This window comes from Panthera pardus, unplaced genomic scaffold (genome assembly GCF_024362965.1).
Source record: "Panthera pardus isolate Hobbes unplaced genomic scaffold, ASM2436296v1 HiC_scaffold_26, whole genome shotgun sequence".
NCBI lineage: Eukaryota > Metazoa > Chordata > Mammalia > Carnivora > Felidae > Panthera > Panthera pardus.
In genome coordinates, this window is record NW_026526832.1 from 20,149,385 (window position 1) to 20,170,800 (window position 21,416).

General features: G+C 48.1%; 1 protein-coding gene across 3 annotated transcripts in view; it reads right to left on the reverse strand.

The window, feature by feature from the left end:
* DRC1 (dynein regulatory complex subunit 1) overlaps positions 1 to 21,416 on the reverse strand; it is a 41,604-nt gene that overhangs the window by 1,726 nt on the left and 18,462 nt on the right. For all 3 annotated transcript variants that reach the window (XM_019449871.2, XM_019449848.2, XM_019449867.2), the window contains 11 exons: positions 21,215 to 21,352; positions 20,191 to 20,277; positions 19,198 to 19,320; positions 10,850 to 10,989; positions 8,426 to 8,560; positions 7,910 to 8,142; positions 5,766 to 5,878; positions 4,439 to 4,528; positions 3,808 to 3,894; positions 1,324 to 1,508; positions 138 to 281 (listed from right to left, as the gene is read on the reverse strand). In XM_019449871.2, the coding sequence (XP_019305416.2) occupies positions 138 to 281; positions 1,324 to 1,508; positions 3,808 to 3,894; positions 4,439 to 4,528; positions 5,766 to 5,878; positions 7,910 to 8,142; positions 8,426 to 8,560; positions 10,850 to 10,989; positions 19,198 to 19,320; positions 20,191 to 20,277; positions 21,215 to 21,352 (1,475 nt within the window). The remainder of the gene's footprint in view (positions 1 to 137; positions 282 to 1,323; positions 1,509 to 3,807; positions 3,895 to 4,438; positions 4,529 to 5,765; positions 5,879 to 7,909; positions 8,143 to 8,425; positions 8,561 to 10,849; positions 10,990 to 19,197; positions 19,321 to 20,190; positions 20,278 to 21,214; positions 21,353 to 21,416) is intronic.

Here is a 21,416-nt window from a genome sequence, read left to right on the forward strand (position 1 = left end):
CATGACCCCCCAACAGGAGCTTTCCCTCCAAAGACAGCTTTTGTCTCCAAGCCAGGGGGGTGGCCACCGCAAGCAGGATCCTTCTCCACCCACTGCCTGGCTCCCTCCTTCTCCTGGGCTGTGACCTACACACTTACTGGTATTTCTCCAAGGCCGTGTACAGAGCGTCCCAGAGGTTCTGCGTGGCGTAAGGGATAACCGTGGCCATGGCCTCCCAATACGCAGAGTCCTTTGAGGTGTCTCGCACATACTTCACCACCTTCACTGGGGCCGGGGGGTCCCTGGGGGTTAAGAGCAGCAGTACCGTCACCCCCACCTGGCACCCCCCCAGGATCCCACGCAGCGCCAGCCATGGTGCCTGTCCCTCCCGGACTTGCTGCCTGCAGACCTGTCCCCTTCCCACTCAGCTGTGCGAGTGTCGCGGTTTACGGCTGATTCTCAGAAAGTGCACATGCCTATCATCAGTGTCCCTGATTCTGGTGCCATTGTCACCTTTGTGAAAGCATCACTGGGGTTCTATCCACCCCCCTTTCTCTCAGCCAGTTTACCTCATTGGCTTTACATCCCACTACGATGCCCGTTTCCTTCACTAGTGCATCCAAACGGCTCTCAAATTCCGGCATCCCCTCGAGGATAGCCTTGACCCAGGATATCAACGCCTCCACCTAGACGAACCTTCTGGCTGCTCTCCTTGTATCCAGCGTCACCCCCATCCCTGCCACCAAATGGATCTTTCTAACATGCAAGCCTAATCATGGCTCCCCCACCGCTTAAGACCATGTTGTGGCTCCGGTCCACCCAAGAGTAAAGGCAAAGGTCCCAGCCATGGCAGGCGCAGCTCTCCAAGATTTGGCCCGGCTCCCCTACCCACCAGTCCCACTTCCCAGGGAAGACCCTGACACCAGCCACACCTCTGCCACGATTCTCGAACACACCAGGCCTTTCCCCACACTGTGACACCTTGAAATGCTCTTTCCCCCACTGTATCCATGTAGGAAAAGCCGGTTCTGGTGCATCTCTTCCTAAAGCCCTCTCTGACTGCTGTTGGTAACACCTGGTATAGGCTCTGACCATGGTCCCGATCACAAGGTGTGATCTCTGCGGGCCGACACAGTGCAGACCCCAGTGAATGGCTGTGGAATGAAAGACGAATGAGAAAATGCAAATCGCTTCTACGCCCCTTCCTTTCATCCGTGTCCACTGACGCCTCCAGCCCTCCCCATCCCTTTCCTCCTGCCCAGGTGCTTGCCCGGCACTGGGATCTGCTCGGCCCTGGCTCAGCCTGGCTTCCCCAGGCCTCGGGCAAGCCCTCCAGCACCACACCTGGGCTTCCTCAGACCCATGACAAAGGCCTCCAGGATCTTGAGGACGTCGTTGGGGTGGATGAGCGTGGGAGAAGGGGGGACCTCCTTCTCTTCTGGCTCCCCTCCCACAAGGCTTTCCTCCTTCTGTCTCTCGAGGTCTGTCTGCTCTCCTGGGTCCAGGGCCGACATCAGGCTTGTTTGCTCCTGTGGGAGTGAAAGATTCCAGGGGCTGATCTGGAGAAAGGTGCCAGGGTGACTACGGATTGGGGCACACAACAAGCCTAAGTGTATGAAGACAGAGGAAAAAAAAAAAACAGAGAAAAGTTTACAGAAAGTTACGGAACAGATGCAAAGGTAGATGTTTTCAGGAAGGAAGAAATGGTGAGGGGAAAGAGTGGAAAAGAGGGGGCATGGGATCTTCCAAACAGTGATAATCTTCTATTTCTAGATCGGGATTCATAGGTGTCCATTCTATTGAAATCCATAAGGCTTATGCTGGATGTATGTATATTTTTGAATCGTAACACATGTTACACTTGAATTTTTAAATTCAAAAGAAGTCCTCCTGTCTTGTAGTTCATTCAGTTCACACCCCACAGGCAAACCTACATCATCGGTTTCTTATGTATCCTTCCAAAGAAATACTACGGTCCACTCGGGCACATGCTTTCCCTCCTGTTTTGACAAAACGATACTCTACTACATGCACAGGTCTGCACGTTGCATTTTTCACATACCAATAAACCTTACAGATCTTTTCGCATAAATACGTAAAGAATTTCTTTGTTCTTCTTCTTTTTTTTTTTTTTTTTTTACATTTATTTATTTTTGAGAGACAGAGAGAGACAGAGCACAAGTTGGGGAGGGGCAGAGAGAGAAGGAGACACAGAATCCGAAGCAGGCTCCAGGCTCTGAGCCATCAGCACAGAGCCCGATGCGGGGCTCAGACTCACAAACCATGAGATCAGGACCTGAGCTGAAGTCGGACGCTTAACCGACTGAGCCACCCAGGCGCCCCTGTTCTTTTTTTTTAATTGCATTAATATTCTGTTTTGTAGATGCACTACTTAGTAGGTAATCAAGTCCTATAAGATGGAATTGTAGGTTGTTCTCACTATTCTCCCATTTCGAGCATTGCTGCAGTGTATAAGCTACAAATAAACACATTCTTTCAAATGTATTGAGACATATCTGCAGAATGAAATCCTGGAAGAATTGCAGGGTAAATACAGTTTTGTAATTGGTGCCACCAAACGGCCCTCCACGGAGGCTGCAACAATCTACTCTCCCAGCAGTGCCTGTTTCCCACACCTCGGCCATCACTCTGTGCAGTCAAACTGGCAGAGTCTTGCCAACCTGACAGGTGAAAATGGAATTGGGGCAGTTTTAATTTGCACTTCTTTTATTACGACAGGCCTGCTTACCTTTTCATATGTTTAAAAGTTATTTGTATTGCCTCTTACAGGAGATATTTGTTCATATCCCTTATCTGTTCCATGAAGTTGTGGCTGTTTTTTCCTGATTGGTTTATATGAGTTCTTTGTATATTAAGGAAACTGGCCCTTAACTGCAATGTAAGTTAAAAAATATTTCCCCCCACGCCTGGGTGGCTCCGTCAGTTAAGCGTCCGACTTCGGCTCAGGTCATGATCTCACGGCTCAAGGGTTCGAGCCCCATGTCGGGCTCTGAGGTGACAGCTCGCAGCCTGGAGCCTGCTTCGGATTCTGTGTCTCCCTCTCTCTGCTCCTCCCTTGCTCTCTCTCAAAAATAAATAAACATTAAAAAAAAATTTTTTTTAATTCCCCCAACTGTCATCTGTATCTTCACTTTGCTTATAGTGATTTTTGTCTTACAGGATTTTTTGGTTAATGTCATCAAATAGATCTTAGTTTTCCCTCTTTACAGCTTCTAGGTTTTGTTCACTCAGGCAACACTTTTTCATTTTTTTTTCAATCCTTTTTTTAAATTAAGTTTAAATTAAGTGTAAATTAAGTTTATTTTGAGAGAGAGAGCGTGTGCACATGGGAGGACAGAGAGAGGGAGAGAGAGAATCTCAAGCAGTCTGTCAGTATGGAGCCTGACGTGGGGCTCGATCCCACAAACCATGAGCTCGTGACCTGAGCAGAAATCTGATGCTTCGCTGACTGAGTCACCCAGGAGACCCAGCCAACCCTTTTTGAAAGCATGTCAGGATACTCCCCCCAGGGGCCAGCAATACTAAAAATAATTTTTAGTCAAGTGTTAGGGATCAAAATATTCAGAACTTGGTGGGCCCAGGGCTCATAGTGGCTGAGGCCTGGCTGTGAGGGAGAACAGCCTCTCATCCCCAGCCATCCTTCCCACCGCAAATAGAAAAAGTGACAATATTAAGGAAAATACTAAGTTAGCTCTCTCTGACATAAAGCCCTCACTATTTTTCCAGGAGTATTACTCAAAGACAACAATGCCCTCTGGAGGCTTCCAGAATTTCAAATGCTCTCGTTTTGATTGAACTTCACATTACCTGACTGGAGGGTGAATGATGAACTCGGTATTTGAGGAAGAAGTTCACCAGTTTGTACAAGTCGTCCTCACTTTCAATCCCAAGGGCCTGGGGGAAAACAGGAGGATGGCTCAAACACCAGAGCAGGAAGGCCCCCGGCTGCTGCGGGAGTTCAGAGACCCTCCGCTCCTAAGAGCGGGAGGCTTGTCTTGTTCCCCTGAACATCCCCAGCACCCGCCATGGCCCAGAGTGAGGCCATTCAACACTGGGGAAGCACAGCGAGACCACGGCAGAACAGAACAACGTTGCTCAGAGTCAGGAACAGCCCGATACAGGCCTGGTGGGTGTAAGAATGCTGAAGGAGGCTGAACACACATCCGACTTTAAGGGTGTAGGGGAGAACCCACAGTCTGAGAGCGGAGTCGTGAGGGAGAGAAGCTGGTAGAGGAAGCGTCGGGGGTGGGAGACATCTAAACTCCATGGCCAATTTGTTGCATGGAGAATAAGGAAAGGGAAAGATGTGCCAGCCCAGGGAAGCCCCGGAAGACCCATATCTACTCCCAGGACTGAGGAAATGTTGCAAAAAACATAGGGGGCTGTCTTGGAATGAGGCCCCCGCCACCCCCGGTCAACTCAGCCCAGTGGGACTCACTGAGAAGATGGCGTCCAACTTGAGCAGATAGCACTCGCTCTTCTCCAGGGGACGGAGAAGGCTCAGCAGCTTGCTCTCTATGAGGAAACCCTGAGAGGGAAGAGGGTTGTCTCCAGTCAGACACAGGTTTCAGAAACCAGTGCTCGGGTGTGCAGCCTACCTCTGTGTGACGAGCCAGCGGTGACTCCACAGAGCAGGACCTCAGGGATGAGACTGGGGCAGCAGGGGCCCCAGAGGAAGGCCTTCCTAGGATGCCTAAGGGGCCCTTCCCAGGGGCAAACCCAACGCTCACCATGGGTTTAGTCCCCCAACCCCCCACCTAAGAAAGGGTGCTGCCTCATCTCACCCACAAGCCACTGGGCAAACACCTGAGTTCTGCACAGCCGCCCAGACCTCATCGAGTCACAGATTCTCACCCGTCCAGTGTCACTGCACTCCTGTGCTAGCCCTCAGATATCTACAGGACGGGGCAGTAGGCACAGAGCTGGAGGAGGGGAAGGCACGGAGGCAGATGAACACGCCGTGTCACAACACGGTGCGCACAAAGTTGGCAGTGAGTGGGAAGACTGGGGGCCCGGCACCCACTCTGAGCTGGGAACGCCTGGGGGAGGGCCCCTGGCCGAGGGGGCCGCCGGCACAAGCCTGCAAATAGAGAGAGGAGTACCTGCCTGCCGTCCCGTTCAGCGGGAGCCCCCTCAGCGGCAAGAGTCAGCTCTTGGCCAAAGACAACTGTCCCAAGGGGACGGGAGGCCGGCAGGCCTTGCATCTCCTTTAATCTCCGCTCAGAACTGCAGGACCTAAACGCACACCGGTCACGTCCCGTGATGCCGCCCCCCGCCCCCCCCCCCCAAGCTGAGCCAGCCCGGCACACCCTTCACACTAAATCTGGTGGGTTTGCTAACACACACAGCGGGTGGCCAAAGCCTGACACACCCAGAGTCATCACAGACTGAGCTCCCAGACAAAGGCCACATCAGGTGGCCACACTACTTGGCAGGTGGGTTCACAGATGGGAGGCTGGCGCCCCTTCTCTTGCAGAATGAGCTTTTTTTTTTTTTTATCAGCAAGGTGTCTGTGGACCGACCTGGCCCACACCTGACCGACCCACTAAGGGAGGACCCAGTTGGCAGCTGGGGCAGCTCTGAAGCATGGCCTCTCAAGGTAAACGACCCCAGCTCTGCTCCCAAATGCCTGTGCACCCCTGCCTCCGGGCCACGTCCGGCCGGGCCAGGGTCGTCAGAAGCAGCACACGAGAAGCAAGGGCAGAAGGTCAGCAAAGCCACCGGCCGGGAGTCCCTGTGGCGCAGCCCCGTGCACCCGGCCTCACCGACTCGTCACACAGGAGCATCAGGATCTTTCTGGTCGTTTTCATGGAAACTTGCTTTGGCAGGTCGAGGTAAGACTCTGCTTCTGAGGTGGCCTCCTCCGTCCCCTCCTCTTCTGCAGGCGGGGCAGAGAGAAGAGAGGGTGGGAGAGAAAAAGAAGATAACTGCTTGGGCTTGTTGACTTTGAGAAACAGCCGAACGTCCTTCCTTGAGAAAATTTACCTCTTAAAAAGCCGAAGAAAGCCTGGTGTGTGGGGGAAAACAGGAAGGCTGGGGATTGGAATAAGAGACTAGCCGGAGAATTCTGCCATTCTATAACCCTTCACTTTCCTAAGTTTCATCGACCTGGAAACATCATACTCAAAACCCGGCCGTGACCAGGGAGTGGAAGGGAGAGGATGAACCCATTTATAGGTTTTACTAGTTTGCTCAAAAGATAAAATGAGATAAGATAAATGAAAATATTTTTGAAAAGTACAAGATGCCAACTTGCTGGTGGAACTACAAAATGGCGCCATCCGTATGGAACAACACCCAGTAACGTCACAGAGGCATTTGCCCTTTGATCCAGCAGTCCTGCTTGTAAGGGGCTAGCCCAACAATTCACCAGGAAACACATGCGAACACAAACGCACGCAGCTACTTATCGCTGCGTTGTTCGCAATAGCACAAACAAGCAGACAAAAACCTGCCAATATCCCAAGTGGCCACCAACAGAACACTATTGGAATAAGTCATAGCACGGCCACACGACACCATACCAAATAAAAACGGAGGAAAGCATGTTTCTTCTCACTACCATAAACTGATCTTCTCCAAGATATTTTGTAAGTGAAAAAAGCAAGACGGAGAAAAGCGTCATTTAAAAAGTGAGTCTACATGGGGCGCCTGGGTGGCTCAGTCGGTGGAGCGTCCGACTTCGGCTCAGGCCATGAATCTCATGGTTCGTGGGTTCAAGTCCCGCATTGGGCTCTGTGCTGACAGCTCGGAGACTGGAGCCTGCTTCGGATTCTGTCTCCCTCTCTCCTGCCCCTCCCCCACTCACACTCTGTCTCTCAAAAATAAATAAACGTTAAAAAGAATTTTTTTAAGTGGGTCTACATAAATATAAACAAATATACATACATACATATACATATTTGTTTTAAAAAAGCAATGGAAAGAGAAACCATACATATTTAGATAACTACCTATAGGAGAGGGATAAAATAGAAGAGAGAGGATAAAACTTCTTTGAGTATACCTTGTTCTGTACATTTGACTTTGGAAACATGTCAGCATTCTACATAACTATAAAACAAAATTAAGTTGTAAAAAGCAATCCTTAATTATCAAAAGTAAAACAAAACAAAAGGACCTAAATATGTATTCAGATGGTGACCTAACCAAATAGAAACTATTCGAAGTGACTTCAAGAGACAGCCATCTGTGGGGCACCTGGGTGTGCCAGAGGGACCCATAAGCCAACAGGAGGAGACTCCCACGGGCCGAAAATGGGACAATTTGGGCACCAGTAAGGGAAACTAAGTGCAATAAACCAAAACACATCAGATGTGTTTAAATCCAATCTGTTCGTAATGATACTCGCTTTAGAAAATGCCATTGGTCACTCTTGGAAGATGCTAGAGACCCAACCCATTTATTCTGAAAGCTACTAAATAGAGAAAGGACAAGCATCTATTCTGCTTTTCCTGTATGAACTGTACCTCGGGGTAGCAAATAGCTGATGAGGACAAGAGTCTCTTTTCAGAAGTATTCCAGCTAATAAATGAAGACATCTGATAGAATTTAGAGTGTCACCGTTTTGCAACCCCTAAGGCCATTAATGGATCTTAGACAAGGACTCCCAATGGTTGCTAGCCTCGCAAAGAGACACCCTGATGTTAGTTTATCCCAATGGAAGCATGCCACAGTGTACTTAGCAAAACTACACTGACCCTGAATCTGATCAAGCTTCTAGATAGAACTACCAGACTATAATGGAGGAAAGAGGGTAAAGCTATAGGTTAAATTAGAGACTCTGAACCTCCCAGCTACGAGACCTCTTCTCCCCCTTCTCTGGCCTTCAGTTGGCTTGTCTGTGAGATGAACGTGTTGACCCTACAGTTTTACGGGCCCCCCAGCTCCAGGACTCCATTCCAGATACCTGTTTGAATCAGCACTTCTTCTAATATCTGTGTAGCAGACCTCTGCTGCTGCTGAGATATAGGTCCCACATTCCTCAGGAACCAGAAATCAGGTGCAGTCCAGGGGAGCCCCAGATGCTGGGTGTGGATGATCCTGTCCACATCAAAGGCTTTGCTTATCAGATCCTTTGCCTCTTCTTCATTCATCAGCCAAATCTCTCGGAACCGCTTGTCATCAAGAAGAGCAAAATGCCTGTGAAGGAGAGTTGCTCAGCATGGCCAGCGGACCCCGGGGCCTGGCCAGGGTGCCCTCCGTTAGCAGTGGGGCGAGAGCTGGGGCAGCGCCGGGGTGCAACCCGGGCCCCGGGCCGCCGGGCCTCACCCATGATAGCCTGGAGGCCATCCCCACAAGTCTCGAGAGAAGGCGGGTGACAAGCCAGTACAGGGGGCGGAGAAGACGGCCCGCTAAGACTCTTAGTGCCTGGGCCCACCTCTGTTCTAGGGCACGTGCCGTGGGAGCCAGGTCCCCAAGATACCTCATGGCTTTCTGTAGCTCCTTGAACTGCGTCACAAGGCGTATGTAGTCGGAGGTTAGTGACTGGTTCTCCTCCTGAAACTGTCTGATCTGCTTGGTGTATTTTGATCTCAGGTTGTTAAGTATATCATGCAGGCTGGGAGGAAGGGGAGAGAAGTTCATCTGTAGCTGAACAGAAGCCGTGACGTACGTTCCCCTCAGCGTCCCATTTACACGGGCATAGAGAGTCTGAAGGCCTACATGTTTTCAGTTTAAAAATTCTAAAAATAAGGTTTCCTCTCTTAAGCACCATTCTGAAAGAATCATAAGCTCCCTAAACACACAAACACCCATCCTTCGTGTTTTTATCCTTAATAAAATGCAAAAACAACTTAACTTGGACTCTGATAAAAAGCAGTATGGAGGGGCACCTGGGTGGCTCAGTTGGTTGAGCCTCCGACCTCGGCTCATCATGATCTTGAGGTTTGTGGGTTCGAGCCCCATGTCGGGCTCCGTGCTGACAGCTCAGAGCCTGGAGCCTTCTTCAAATTCTGTGTCTCCCTCTCTCCCTGCCCCTCCCCTGCTCGGGCTCTGTCTCTCAAAAATAAATAAACATTAAAAAAACTTTTTTTAAAAAAGCAATATCTAGTTCATTTTCTTAACTACGGAATTCCAGGAGACGATCCACATATAGGTGTAAAAAAAAATCTTTTTAGGTAGCCATCCCAAAGTCTTTTTCCCAATGTCACCTGGTAAAGGAGCGCCTATGTGTCATCTAACCACAGAAGCTAATAAAACCAAAACATAACTCCAGGTGCATGCTGCAGGTCTGGGCAGGACAGGGGACAGACAGGAACAGGTGGCTGCAAGGGGGAAGGAGCTCAAGAAAACATCACACACCGTCCTTAGTGACTGGCTGGCAGCTAGAGATGGAGGGGGCAGGGGTGGAGGAGGGGGAAGCCGGGAAGGTAGGCAAACTTGGTTTCAAAACTTGTCCACTGGCCTTGACAGCAACTGTGCAAGCTGCAATGTCTCCTGGAAGTCCCAGACAAAGCAAGGAGGTGGGGTCGGGACTGGGGAGATGAGCTGGAGTCATCGAGAAAGAAGTCCTACTCAAAGCCATGAGACTAGTGTAGAGGGTGGATGGGATACAACCAGAAAGCAAAAGGGGGGAGATGCTTTCTGGAATATCCTATCAGGCAAGAAAACGCAGAACCACCAAAGGAAGCCAATTAGGAATCTGCTGAGAAAGAAGAGTAGGTATTTTAGAGTCATAAAAGCCAAAGCAGAAAAATTCGGAGATTCGGTACCAACAACAATCGGATGAGGCCTGACCGGGCAGCAGCAGGGTCTGCTGATAAGGGAGACTCCAGCTCAAAGTCAGAGGACAGAACCAGGGAAGGGAGGGTGGGGATGATGCCACTCGTCCTTCTGCCCTTCGGATCAAAACCAAGGTTTGCCTCACGTACCTCGGCCCACCTCCCGTCCTACCAACCTCCCCTCTCCCAGGATGCAGGCTCTTCCTGCCTCCTGCTTCCTTGCCTTCAGACCTTCATTCCTGGCTCTCGCACCGCCAACCCCAGAGGCTTAACGCCTTTTTCCCAATTCGTATCCCTCCCCCCTTCCCTGTTTCAGTTCTTCTGGAATCCTTCCCAGGGAACTCCTTCTCACTGACTGTACAGATGTGTGGCCATCACAGATGGATGGAGAGAGGGCGAGAGAGGGCGAGGGAGAGGAGAGATAAGGAAAGATACACACTACACACTTAATCCCTGGTGGTAGGAATATGGTGTTTTTTATGTTTTATCTTCCTTTCACTTGGGGTACTTCCTAACTCTCTAAAATGCACATGTACCGCTTCTGTAATAACAAGTTGAGAATGTATTCTACAGACAGCTCTGTGCGTATGCAATGTGAGACAGCGACACGAGTACCTACGTCGGTATTATTTGCGATAGCAAAGGATTAGAAGCAATCTAAACGTCCATCCACGGGGACATTAAGTCACAGTATATGCAAGTGGAGGTTAGGCAACCTAAGAAATAACGTGAAAACTCTTTACGAACCGGTATGGAAACACCGTCGGGATATAAAACGGCGTGTACAGAAGGCTATCATTTGGCTTAAAAACAGAGGGGGGGTTGGTGAGAGGATTTGTGCTGGTATGTGGTTCAAGAATTCTGGACGAAACAAAAGAAATGAATAACGATTACAGAGGTGGGAAAGAGGGACCACACAAAATGGGGGATCAGAGACAGACTTTTTGCTGCACATTCTTTCTGGAGGGTCGGGGGGGGGGCGCTGAAAGTATTACCTTTTGCAAAAAGAACTCTTTTAATGAAGAATTAGCTAAGTTATTAACAGCTTCCGCTCCTCCGGAAGGGAAGGCTTCATCCCCAACCCCGTTTTCAGCATGGAAGGGTCGATGGTCTGCGGGCTAGCTCACCGACTGATCTTTCTCTTCTGCTGGGATTTGATCACCACACTCTCTTCGTCTCTCTTCTTCAGCACTTGGAAGTTGTACTCCAACTTCTCTTGGTTTAGCTGGTAGGTTGCTTTCATCTGCTGAAGCTGTTGCTCAAGAATCTAAAGGTTAAAAAACAATAATAATACGGACTGGCCCTGGTATCATTTGCCGTGCCCGGGGGTTCCTGATACTTGATTCTGGAGTCACGTCAGACGACACAGAGGCACAGGTGTCTCCACCTGAATTCTTAGAAAATCTGTCAGTAGAGACAAATGAAAGGCCAGCCAGAAAAAAAATACATCATTCGGCTGCAAGCTCAAGCCTATGTCCCTAAAGCCTAAGAGAGGGGACAGACCCCTCAAGTGTGGCCCCCTCCGCTGCTCTGCACCAGACCCTCTGGAGATACACGGCGCCCCACTGAAAACACCATACAATATTGCCACAGACTCTTGCAACGTCCCACTCTGACCTTCCATTGGCAGCGTCAGTGTTTAGCAAATGGTGTTCATTTTAAAGGAGGACAGACACAACCATTCCTTCTTTCTGGATTTCTGTTAGCTATGTTCATTCATTCAGCAAATATTTCAGTGCCTGATAAATGTCGACACTTTTCCAGGTGCTGCTGAGGAAACGCTGGTGGAAAAGGCACAGTCTAGCCCTCGCTAGGGGATATTAACAAGCGGTGGGGACAAGAAGTAAGAGGTGGGGTAGGCGCAGGGAGGCATGCGACTCTCTGTGGCCTCGAAGGCCAGGCAGGCATCCCTGAACAGTTGGCATAAGCGTGTCTAACCGAGACCCAGAAAACGAGCAGGAGTGACTCAGGTGGCTACTCGAAGGGACATTTACTCCAGAGAGGCAAGGGGAGTGAGGTGCTTTGGGGAAATCACGAGCAAGGTAGGGTGTGAGGTACGAGGCTGGGAACGGTCAGAAAAGAGGCTGACAGAGCAGCAGGGCCCTATCAAGTGAGGACTTAAAGCTTTATCCTGAGAACCATGGAGGGCCACGAAAGATCTCAAGCAGGAAAGGGCAGTGACCAGTCCAGGCAGTATAGAAAGATCACTTTGACAGTTGGTTAAAAAAAGACAAAACCAAACAAACAAAAACTGCTGAGAGCAGGGCAAGGCTAGAGGCAGGGCAAAACCAGGCAAGCTCGCTCCTGCCTCTCCGAGTGGAAATGCAGGAACAGAGGGTGCAATTAAGCGTAATCAGATCTTGGCAAAGCAGGGACATGTGACATGTGGCGCTCTTTCAAGCCTCCTTCTCCCTCATCTGCCTCCACAGGGCTACAGAGCCTTGCCAAGGAATCAACAGAGGAAGTGATTGGAGCGCCTGGGTGGCTCAGTCAGTTAAGCATCTGACTCGTGATTTCGGCTCAGGTCATGATCTCACGGTTGTGAGACGGACCCCCATGTCGGGCTTTGCACTGAGCGCGGAGCCTGCTTGGGATTCTCTCTCTCCCTCTCTCTTTGCTCCTTCCCTGCTTGCCTTCTCTGCCTCTCTGAATAAATAACGTTTTAAAAAACACATAGGAGTGGTTCCAGGCAGCTCCCCCTAGACCCCTGGGTCATCCTCAAGGAAAGTAACTGGCTAGGAGGTGATGCAGAGAACAAAAGCACTGATATTGATCCCCTGTTGTAAATGAATGAGTCCAGAGTATCCAAATATCTACCTATCCCAGGGAGTTCTGAATCTCCATTATGGGGCAGGCATTTGGATGTCTTTTCAGAACAGAAGCCTGTGATACCTATCACAGGTGGCCAATGAACATACAGGTCGCCGGGATTATAACTAACTGTATCTCTCAATTTCCATACTGGCTTAGTCAACTTTTTAGTTACTTTCTTCTAATTATACGCTTTTCTGTATAAAAAGTTTTCCTGCTTGTGAAAGTAATATTTGCTCGTTGTAGAAAATGTGGAAAGTACAGTAAAGGAGAAAGAAGAAGACACAGAAGGGGAAGAAAAATTACCCAAATTCCATCTCAAAGAGGCATCTTCTGTTAACATATTGGCATGTTTCTTTCCAGTGTTCTTTACATAGCTGAGATGAAACCATAGCTACAATTTTATATGCTATTTTTCTCCCTTAATATTATAACAAGAGGGGCGCCTGGGTGGCTCAGTCGGTTAAGTGTCCGACTTCAGCTCAGGTCACGATCTTGCGGTCCGCGAGTTCGAGCCCCGTGTCGGGCTCTGGGCTGATGGCTCAGAGCCTGGAGCCAGCTTCCGATTCTGTGTCTCCCTCTCTCTTGGCCCCTCCCCCCGTTCATGCTGTGTCTCTCTCTGTCTCAAAAATAAATAAACGTTAAAAAAAAAAATTTTTTTTTAAATAAAAAAAAATATTATAACAAGAATTTTCCATGTTAGTTTTGGCGATGTTATTTTAATGGTGCGTAATATTTTTATATACTATAACAATTTACCATATATAAAATACTTGCAATGTTTATCATATGCCATACTATTTTACCATTTCCCTACTGTTGTACATTTACATTGTTTTGATAATTCTTGATATTATAAAAATAATGCTGGGACCAATTCTACTTAAAACTTTTGGGGTATTTTGTTTATTTTCTTAAGGTAGATTCTCAGAGGTAGTTACTAGGTCAAAGGCTGTCAACAAATTGCTTTCCAAAAAGCGGTCTACAGTTTCCACTCCCACTGGCCGTGCGTGCAAGCGCCCGCTTTCGCACACCCCGTGGGCATGGAACACGGTGAGGGGCCGGCCGTGAAGCTCCAAGCACAGGCCCTCAGCCCTCAGGTAGGGCGTGGACTTGAACAATTTCCCGAAGTGGCGAATATGCCGACAGTACAGAAACTGCCTCATTTCAAGTGTGATTGTCCTGGGTGGTCCCAGGCTGAATCACCCTCGGCCTTGTCCCCTTCTAGGGATGGGCCTACATGTGTTCAAGGGAAAGGGAATCTCAGCACCTCTTCCTGCAAACTCGCAATGATTTATGCCCCCGTGCTCCAAATGAAAACAGTGCCACTGCTTTAAATGTGGTCAGCCCTGAACACCGGGAAGGCCACTGACCTGTGAGTTGGCTCAGGACAAAGTCCAATAGAAAAGCTTCTTATTGGTGCATAGGGGCACTTGTACCCCAATGTTTATAGCAGCACTCTCAACAATAGCCAAATTATGGAAAGAGCCTAAATGTCCATCAACTGATGAATGGATAAAGAAATTGTGGTTTATATACACAATGGAGTACTACATGGCAATGAGAAAGAATGAAATATGGCCCTTTGTAGCAACGTGGATGGAACTGGAGAGTGTGATGCTAAGTGAAATAAGCCATACAGAGAAAGACAGATACCATATGTTTTCACTCTTAGGTGGATCCTGAGAAACTTAACAGGAACCCATGGGGAGGGGAAGGAAAAAAAAAAGAGAGGTTAGAGTGGAAGAGAGCCAAAGCATAAGAGACTCTTAAAAACTGAGAACAAACTGAGGGCTGATGGGGGGTGGGAGGGAGGGGGGGTGGGTGATGGGTATTGAGGAGGGCACCTTTTGGGATGAGCACTGGGTGTTGTATGGAAACCAATTTGACGATAAATTTCATATATTGAAAAAAAATTTTTAAAAATAAAATAAAATAAAATAAGAAAAGCTTCTTGTTGGGTGGAGACAACCTGGGAAGGTACGAACACCCACAGAGAAGGAAGGTCTCCAGAGCTGCCCTGACTTAGAATGACAATGAGTGGCTGTTCGGTCTTGACTGACGCATCAGGGACCCCGAGACCCAGGGTGAGAGAGACCCTGGTGTTTCCTCTGGTGACGTCCAGGGACCTCTTTTTTTCTTGCAGCTTTGCAATAAGCCCCTGTCACTATCACACATTTCCCAAAGGGATCTGGCCATGGAACAGTTTTTGTGTTTATAGCAAAGTGAGAGCACGCGAGTTACAAATACAAGCTCTATCAAGTGAACATTCATGTAAATTCCACACTTGCAGGCAGATTGTTAGATAACACCATGAAAATGGACTCTGTAGTTTTCCTACATAATACATCTTGAAAGACAAAAAAGAAAAGCACCGGCTCACTTTCTTTGTTCGTTTTATGGAACTACCACCAGTACCTCACGTAGCCGAACGCAGTTCAGAGTTCAAAACTCTGAACTGAAGTAATCAGGCCACGTCTTTTCTGTCGTGGCCTGAAAGAACTCACTTCTGATCAGATCTTATAGGCAAAACAACACACAAAGAAGCCCTGTCACCTGACTGTGTTAATTTGCATGTCTCTGCCTGAGCCTGTGGTTAAATATTTATTAGCTTTCCCTTGTGGAACACATCAACTCCTGCTCTTCGCTAGACTATGTCCCCAGGAGACCGGTGCCTAAAAGGACTAGCAATGCAACATGCACTATGAGATCTCGACCGGATCACAGATCAGCCCCTCTGTCCCCCCAGCTCTGGTCCAAGACCTCTGCTGGCCCCACAGTCATGATGCCACTTGGGAGTGATTGGCAGTGCAGTCAACGAACTTTCAGAACTAACAGGCTTGTAGTCTCACAGAACAGCAACCACGGCAGGATGTTCTATGAATTACATCACCCACTACTTGTTTTCAACACCTTCCACTCAAGATAATTTTGCTCCCAGGGACTCTGTCGTTAACTATCTCAGGTTTGAGTCTCACCGTGAAGCCGTCCTTGGTGGCCACACACCGAAGATAGTTTTATATCTTTAAAATTGTAATTGATTGTGTTCGCCGTCTGGACTTATTCTTCAATTACCCAAAGGTATTTTTGCCAAGTTGTACTTTATGTTCCCAAGATGGATGGTGACCCATTGTGTTTGGTTTTTGTGAATAATGTACAAAGATTACGATCTTTACGTAACAGTTAACGTTAACAGTCCCTAAAGTTGAACTAAACCACTTTCCAACCTTAAGAGCACGTATAGGATCTAAAATAAAAACATTTGCTTCCTGCATCAAGAACCAAGTGTTTCCAGTAGTCCAATTTGGGGGGGGGGGGGGCGCGCAGTGTGCTAAAATCCTTCTCGAGGGCATCATGTCTATAGGCTTCTCTCTGTTAATAATGCAACCTTGCTGGCAGGAAGCGCTCGGGAAGTATACATTCTCTTTCTTACTTCTTGTACTTTACCCATCAAACCAAATCTATGCGTGTTGGATCCTTCGTACTTTTGCGGTTTGCAAGCTTTTACTTCTGTATTTTAGAACGGAGCCAGTGCCACGAATGACTTAGGAAGGGTGAATCTCACGTGAGCTGCAAGTTGTATCTTCTTGACAAAAATCGCTGCTATCTGACTTTCCTGGCTAGTGAAAGTATACCTAAGAGGCACGAGGGTAAAGTTTGATCTACTAAAATATCCCACATATTGCAATATGGTGACCCCCGATTTGACTATCTGTTCCTGGTTAAAGGGTAGGAGGGTACAGTGTACTCCTGGCTTCCGTTCTAACACAGGAAAGAACTGTTGTGCACAGGAACTGCACACACTTCCCCACTCCGATTATCTCCACCTGCCCGCCTCCTGCACACCCACACTCCACGGGGGGCGTCCAACCAGACAGGGTGAGCCGGGAGATCTGGTCCCCCAGACTCTGCCTCTCTGTCCCTCATCTCCCTAGTCTTACTTCACTCCCCACCCCCAAAATCTCCCCACGTTCCAGGATTTTTTGGCTTTGTTCAAGCATTTGAAGATTAGATTAACAACATGAGGTTGCACTCCTACAACTCAGTAGCAAAAATAATAATAATAATAAATTAACCAATTAGAAAATAGGCAAAGGTGGGGCGCCTGGGTGGCTCAGTTTGTTGAGCATCCAACTCCTGGTTTCGGCTCAGGTCATGATCTCATGATTCGTGAGTTTGAGCCCCTCATCGTGCTCTGTACTGACAGCGCGGAGCCTGCTTGGGATTCTCTCTCTCTCTCTCTCTCTCTCCCTCTCTCTCTCTCTCTCCCTTCCTCTCCATCCCCCACTCACATGCACACACTCTCTCTCCAAATAAATAAATAAATAAAATTTTTAAAAAATAGGCAAAGGACTTGAATAGACATTTCTCCCAAAAAAGACATACGAATGACCAATAAGTTTATGGGAAGGGAAATGCAAATCAAAACCACAATGATATATCACCTCACACCTCTTAGGATAGCTATTGTCAGAGACAAGTGCTGGCAAGGATACGGAGGAGAGAACCCTGCGCGCTGTTGGTAGGAATGTAAACTGTTGCAGCCCCTATGGAAACAATATACAAGTTCCTCAAGAGATAAAAAAAAAAAAATAGAACTACCATTTGATCCAGTAACCCCCCTTCTGGCTATAGATTCAAAGGAATTGAAATCTGGATCTTGAAGAGGTATCTGCACTGCCATGTTCATTACAACACCGTTCACAATAGTCAAGATAAAGAAAGAACCTAAATGTCCATCGAGGGGCTAACAGGAAAAGAAAATGTGGTATATGCACACAGTGAAATATTATTCAGCCTTAAAAAGAAAAAAAAGGAAATTCTGCCATTTGCAACATGGATGGATGTGGAGGACATTACGCTAAGTGAAATAAGCCAGACACAGAAAGACCAATACTGCATGGTCTCACTTGTACGTGGGATCTAAAACAGCCAGACTCGTAGACGCATAGGGTGGAATTTCTGCTACCAGGGGCTGCCAGGGGCCGGGGGTGAGGAAACAGGGAGGTGTTGGTCAAAGGGCACAAAGTTTCAGTTACGGGACGAGATGAATAAGTCTCGTAGATGAATAAGTTCTGGGGATCTCTAACGGTACAACAGAAAGTCTATGAGTAACAATGCTGTTATTGTACGTTTAAAAATTTGCTAAGACAGTAGATCTTGTGTTACACGCTCTTAACACAAAAGGAAAAACAAAGCAACAAATAAAAGAACATGAGTTTCCATTATTTCACTGTTTGAGGCCAGGGACACGAAGTGTTGTCACATAAATTATCATAGAACCAAAATAACTTAAGAAAGCAGAACAATAGCCATTTTTATTAAACGTGTAATGTATACGGCCCACATAAACAGCGCTGCCCTCACAGACCTCCACTGTTCTTTGTCAGTGACTCTCATTTTCATGACATTGATATGAGAAAGGCCCAGGAAAATTCTCAAGGCTGGTAAGAATATTTGTAGTCTGGTGGGGTGTTGATTCAACCCTGTTAGATAAAGCCACAAGAGTAGTAAGACCGGAAATTCTACCAAAGGCCATGTGGAAAAGCTTTAGTCTAACACATTTGTCAAGACAGAAATTCAACTGAATAGACGGTGCTTAAATATTAGGAGGTAATTACATCACACCTAAATGTAATTAGAAATGAGCTTTTTTTTTAACTAACTTTGAAGCACGGAATCCTAGGCTTAGAAAGAATTTAGAAACCAGAAAATCTAACCTCCTTCCAGCTACAAGAATCCTTCCTCAGCATTGAAGACAGACACATTCATGTGGCCTTTAAATACTTTATGAGAGAAAAGAAGCCTTGTTTTGTGGGATGACCCTTTCTGTATGGGGGATAGGTCTATTAGAAAGCTCTTTTTTTCACTATTTATTTTTTTTAATATTTATTTATTTTTGAAAAAGAGAGACAGAGTGAAAGTGGGGGAGGGGCAGAGAGAGAGAGGGAGACACAGAATCTGAAGCAGGCTCCAGGCTCCTGAGCTGTCAGCACAGAGCCTGACGCGGGGCTCGAACTCACAAGCTGTGAGATCATGACCTGAGCCAAAGTCGGAAGTTTAACTGACTGAGCCAGCCAGATGCCCCTAGAAAGCTCTTTCTGATGGCAAGTCGAAATCTGCCCTACTGCGATGTCCACCCATCAGGCGGGGGCTGTTTGGAATATTAGGAACATTATCGGTTACTGAGCCAGACAGAGCTGGGTTTGATTCCAGGACCCACCATTTACTAGGTAAGCAGCCTTGTCCTGAGTCTATTTCCTGGCATATAGAACACTGTGATTCCTCTCCTGCATGTTAGTTGAGGACTGGAGATACTGTGCCTTAAGCAGATGGTGGCTCAGTAGATGGTGACTGGGGATAAACTTGCCCTGGGGATACCCTCCCTTTGCTCGGCTAAAATGCACAATCCTCTCAGAGATTCCTCAGGTCACGGTTGCCAGTGTTGCCTCCTGGCAGCTCTCCATGGTTCATTAAGGAAAGAATTCCTCCACATACATTCTGCCCATGAGCTCCTTCAGAAAGCATCACTTGAAAGAGAGCAGATAACGAATACCTATCTGTTGAACAGATTAACTCTAGAACACGCGGGGCAATCACCAAGGATAAAACGCACAGGCGCTCCGTCTGCTCTGCCACCCAGACGCCGAGCAACAAGTCAGACCTGCACGTCCTGCTCCAACTTGATCTTGATCGTGTTGTACTCTTCGCAGTCCCACACCCGCTGCTTGTTCAGCTGCTTCTCATAGTCCTCTACCTTCTTGATGCGACTCAGAAGATACTCCAGCTGAAGGCACAGGAAGACAAGGGAAAAGTCAGCCCTGTCCCTGCCCCGACTCAGGGGGCCTGACAAGCATGACACAGGGAAGGGTCTCAAAGTGTCATGGCCCTAGAGAGAGCTGGTCGGCCCTCAGAAGCTCCTGTGCCCCCAAGACTTTGTATTGTTTCACTTAATCTGGAGCTTCCTTACTTGAGAAACTCCAAGAGGAATGTTCCTTAAGAAATCAGACACGGGGGCGCCTGGGTGGCTCAGTCGGGTAAGTGTCCGACTTCGGCTCAGGTCATGATCTTGCAATTTGTGAATTTGAGCCCCAGGTCGGACTCTGTGCTGATAGCTCGGAGCTTGCAGCCTGTTTCACAGTGTGGGTGTGTGTCTCTCTCTGCCCCTCCCCGCCCCCCTCTCTCTCTCTCAAAAATAAACAAACATTAAAATTTTTTTAAAAAATAGAAATCAGACACAGACGCTGCGGTCAGACGTTTGTATTTCTCAAAAAGGACCCACTGGATCCGGGTCAAGCTATTTCTTTGTTCTTTGTGCCTCCCAAGTAAAGTGATAACCCCACACCCTTTTAAACATCTTAAAACATCTTGCTGGGCCACAGATATCCATGACTGGAGTAGATGCCCAGGTTGAAAAGAAGAGAGCCACAGGACCATGGTATTCACCACCACCAGAGACAAATGTCACCACCAGAAGCAGCCACCAGCCGCAGGGCCACACTGATTAACCATGAAGGGCAGTGGTAAGTGTCTGCCATGGCAATCCTCCCCAAGACACAGAAAGGCTAGCAAATTCAGTCCCAGTAGAAACTGTCCCAGCTCCATGGGTCGCCCTTGACGCGTCCGCCAGCCCCTCCCCTACCCGCCGCCCCTTTACCTCTTTGGCGTTGTGAGCCTGCAGGGCCCGCTCCCATTTCTTCTTATTACTGGTCAGCAGTTCTCGTCGTTCCACCTCAAACGCTTTCTATGACCAAGAAGGAAGAGGGCCTGGTGTCTGTTTTGATTAGGCAGGTCTCACAGCATTAAACAACTCATAAGTAATGGCACAGTCAGAGCCAAATGCAGACTTGCCAAGTCTCACGGAACCAAATGGCTATGGAAGGAGTTGCGTGTTAATTAGTGTTATCAAGTCTGGGCTTCACACAAATTTAGGGAGGAAATGTACCACCTGTGCTGTGGCTCAGTCGGTCTCTGAGGAAGGAGCTGGAGGAAGGGCCGTGTGCCCTTGGTGGCAGTCACAGGGCAAAGCCTGGCATACAACTCAGTCATGCCCAGGGCCGCTGCACTGCTATGGCTGGGGTTCCCACGAAAACAAAAGAGCATGTTGCTCACAAGGGGTAGGCCTGGGAATGCAGAAATGGGTCTATAATAATCCAAAGAGAGAAGTCTCCACCCTCTTGGCTCCCTTCCATTTTGGAAGGCCGGTCTCAATCTCAATCCTTAACATTTCATTCAAATTCAAAGTATTGATTTCTGAACCTGTGTGACCCCCCGCTTTCCCATGCCCCAGCCCTGGCTGCCATAAATACAGCAAACAGCTCACATACCCCCTTCCTCCACTCTTCTTACCCTTACATGGTTTTATTTTCTTTCAAAGCACTAATCTCCACCTGCCCAAGGATATACTTAGCGATTTATCTGTTTGTGGTCTAGCTGTCTTCTACTAGAATACAGATTCCCTCGAGGACTTTGTTTTGTTCATAGCTGTATCCCCAGCCCCTGGTACAGTGCCTGGCATAGTAGCCACGTGAAGAATATTTGTTGGACGAGTGAACGAATGGGTAAATAAGTCAAGGGGCAGAAAGCAGAGGACAAGACAACCGGGCCCCTCCCAGATGTCCCGGACATCCCGGACAGACCCAGCTCTCCTCCCAGAAGGCAGTTCGTTCACACCCCGTTACCTCAATGGAACTGAGCTCCTGACGGAAGGTTTTCATCACATTCTTCACTTGCTCTTCCATCCTCTCCAGGAGCAGGCAGATGTCATCTGACTGCTTCTTCAAATCCTTCACATACTGGTCATCTTTTGTTTTTAACTCCTAGAAAAGAGCATGTCAAAGGTTGGTCACAAAGTGAGACGAAAGCAAGAGGTGCCAAGCACGC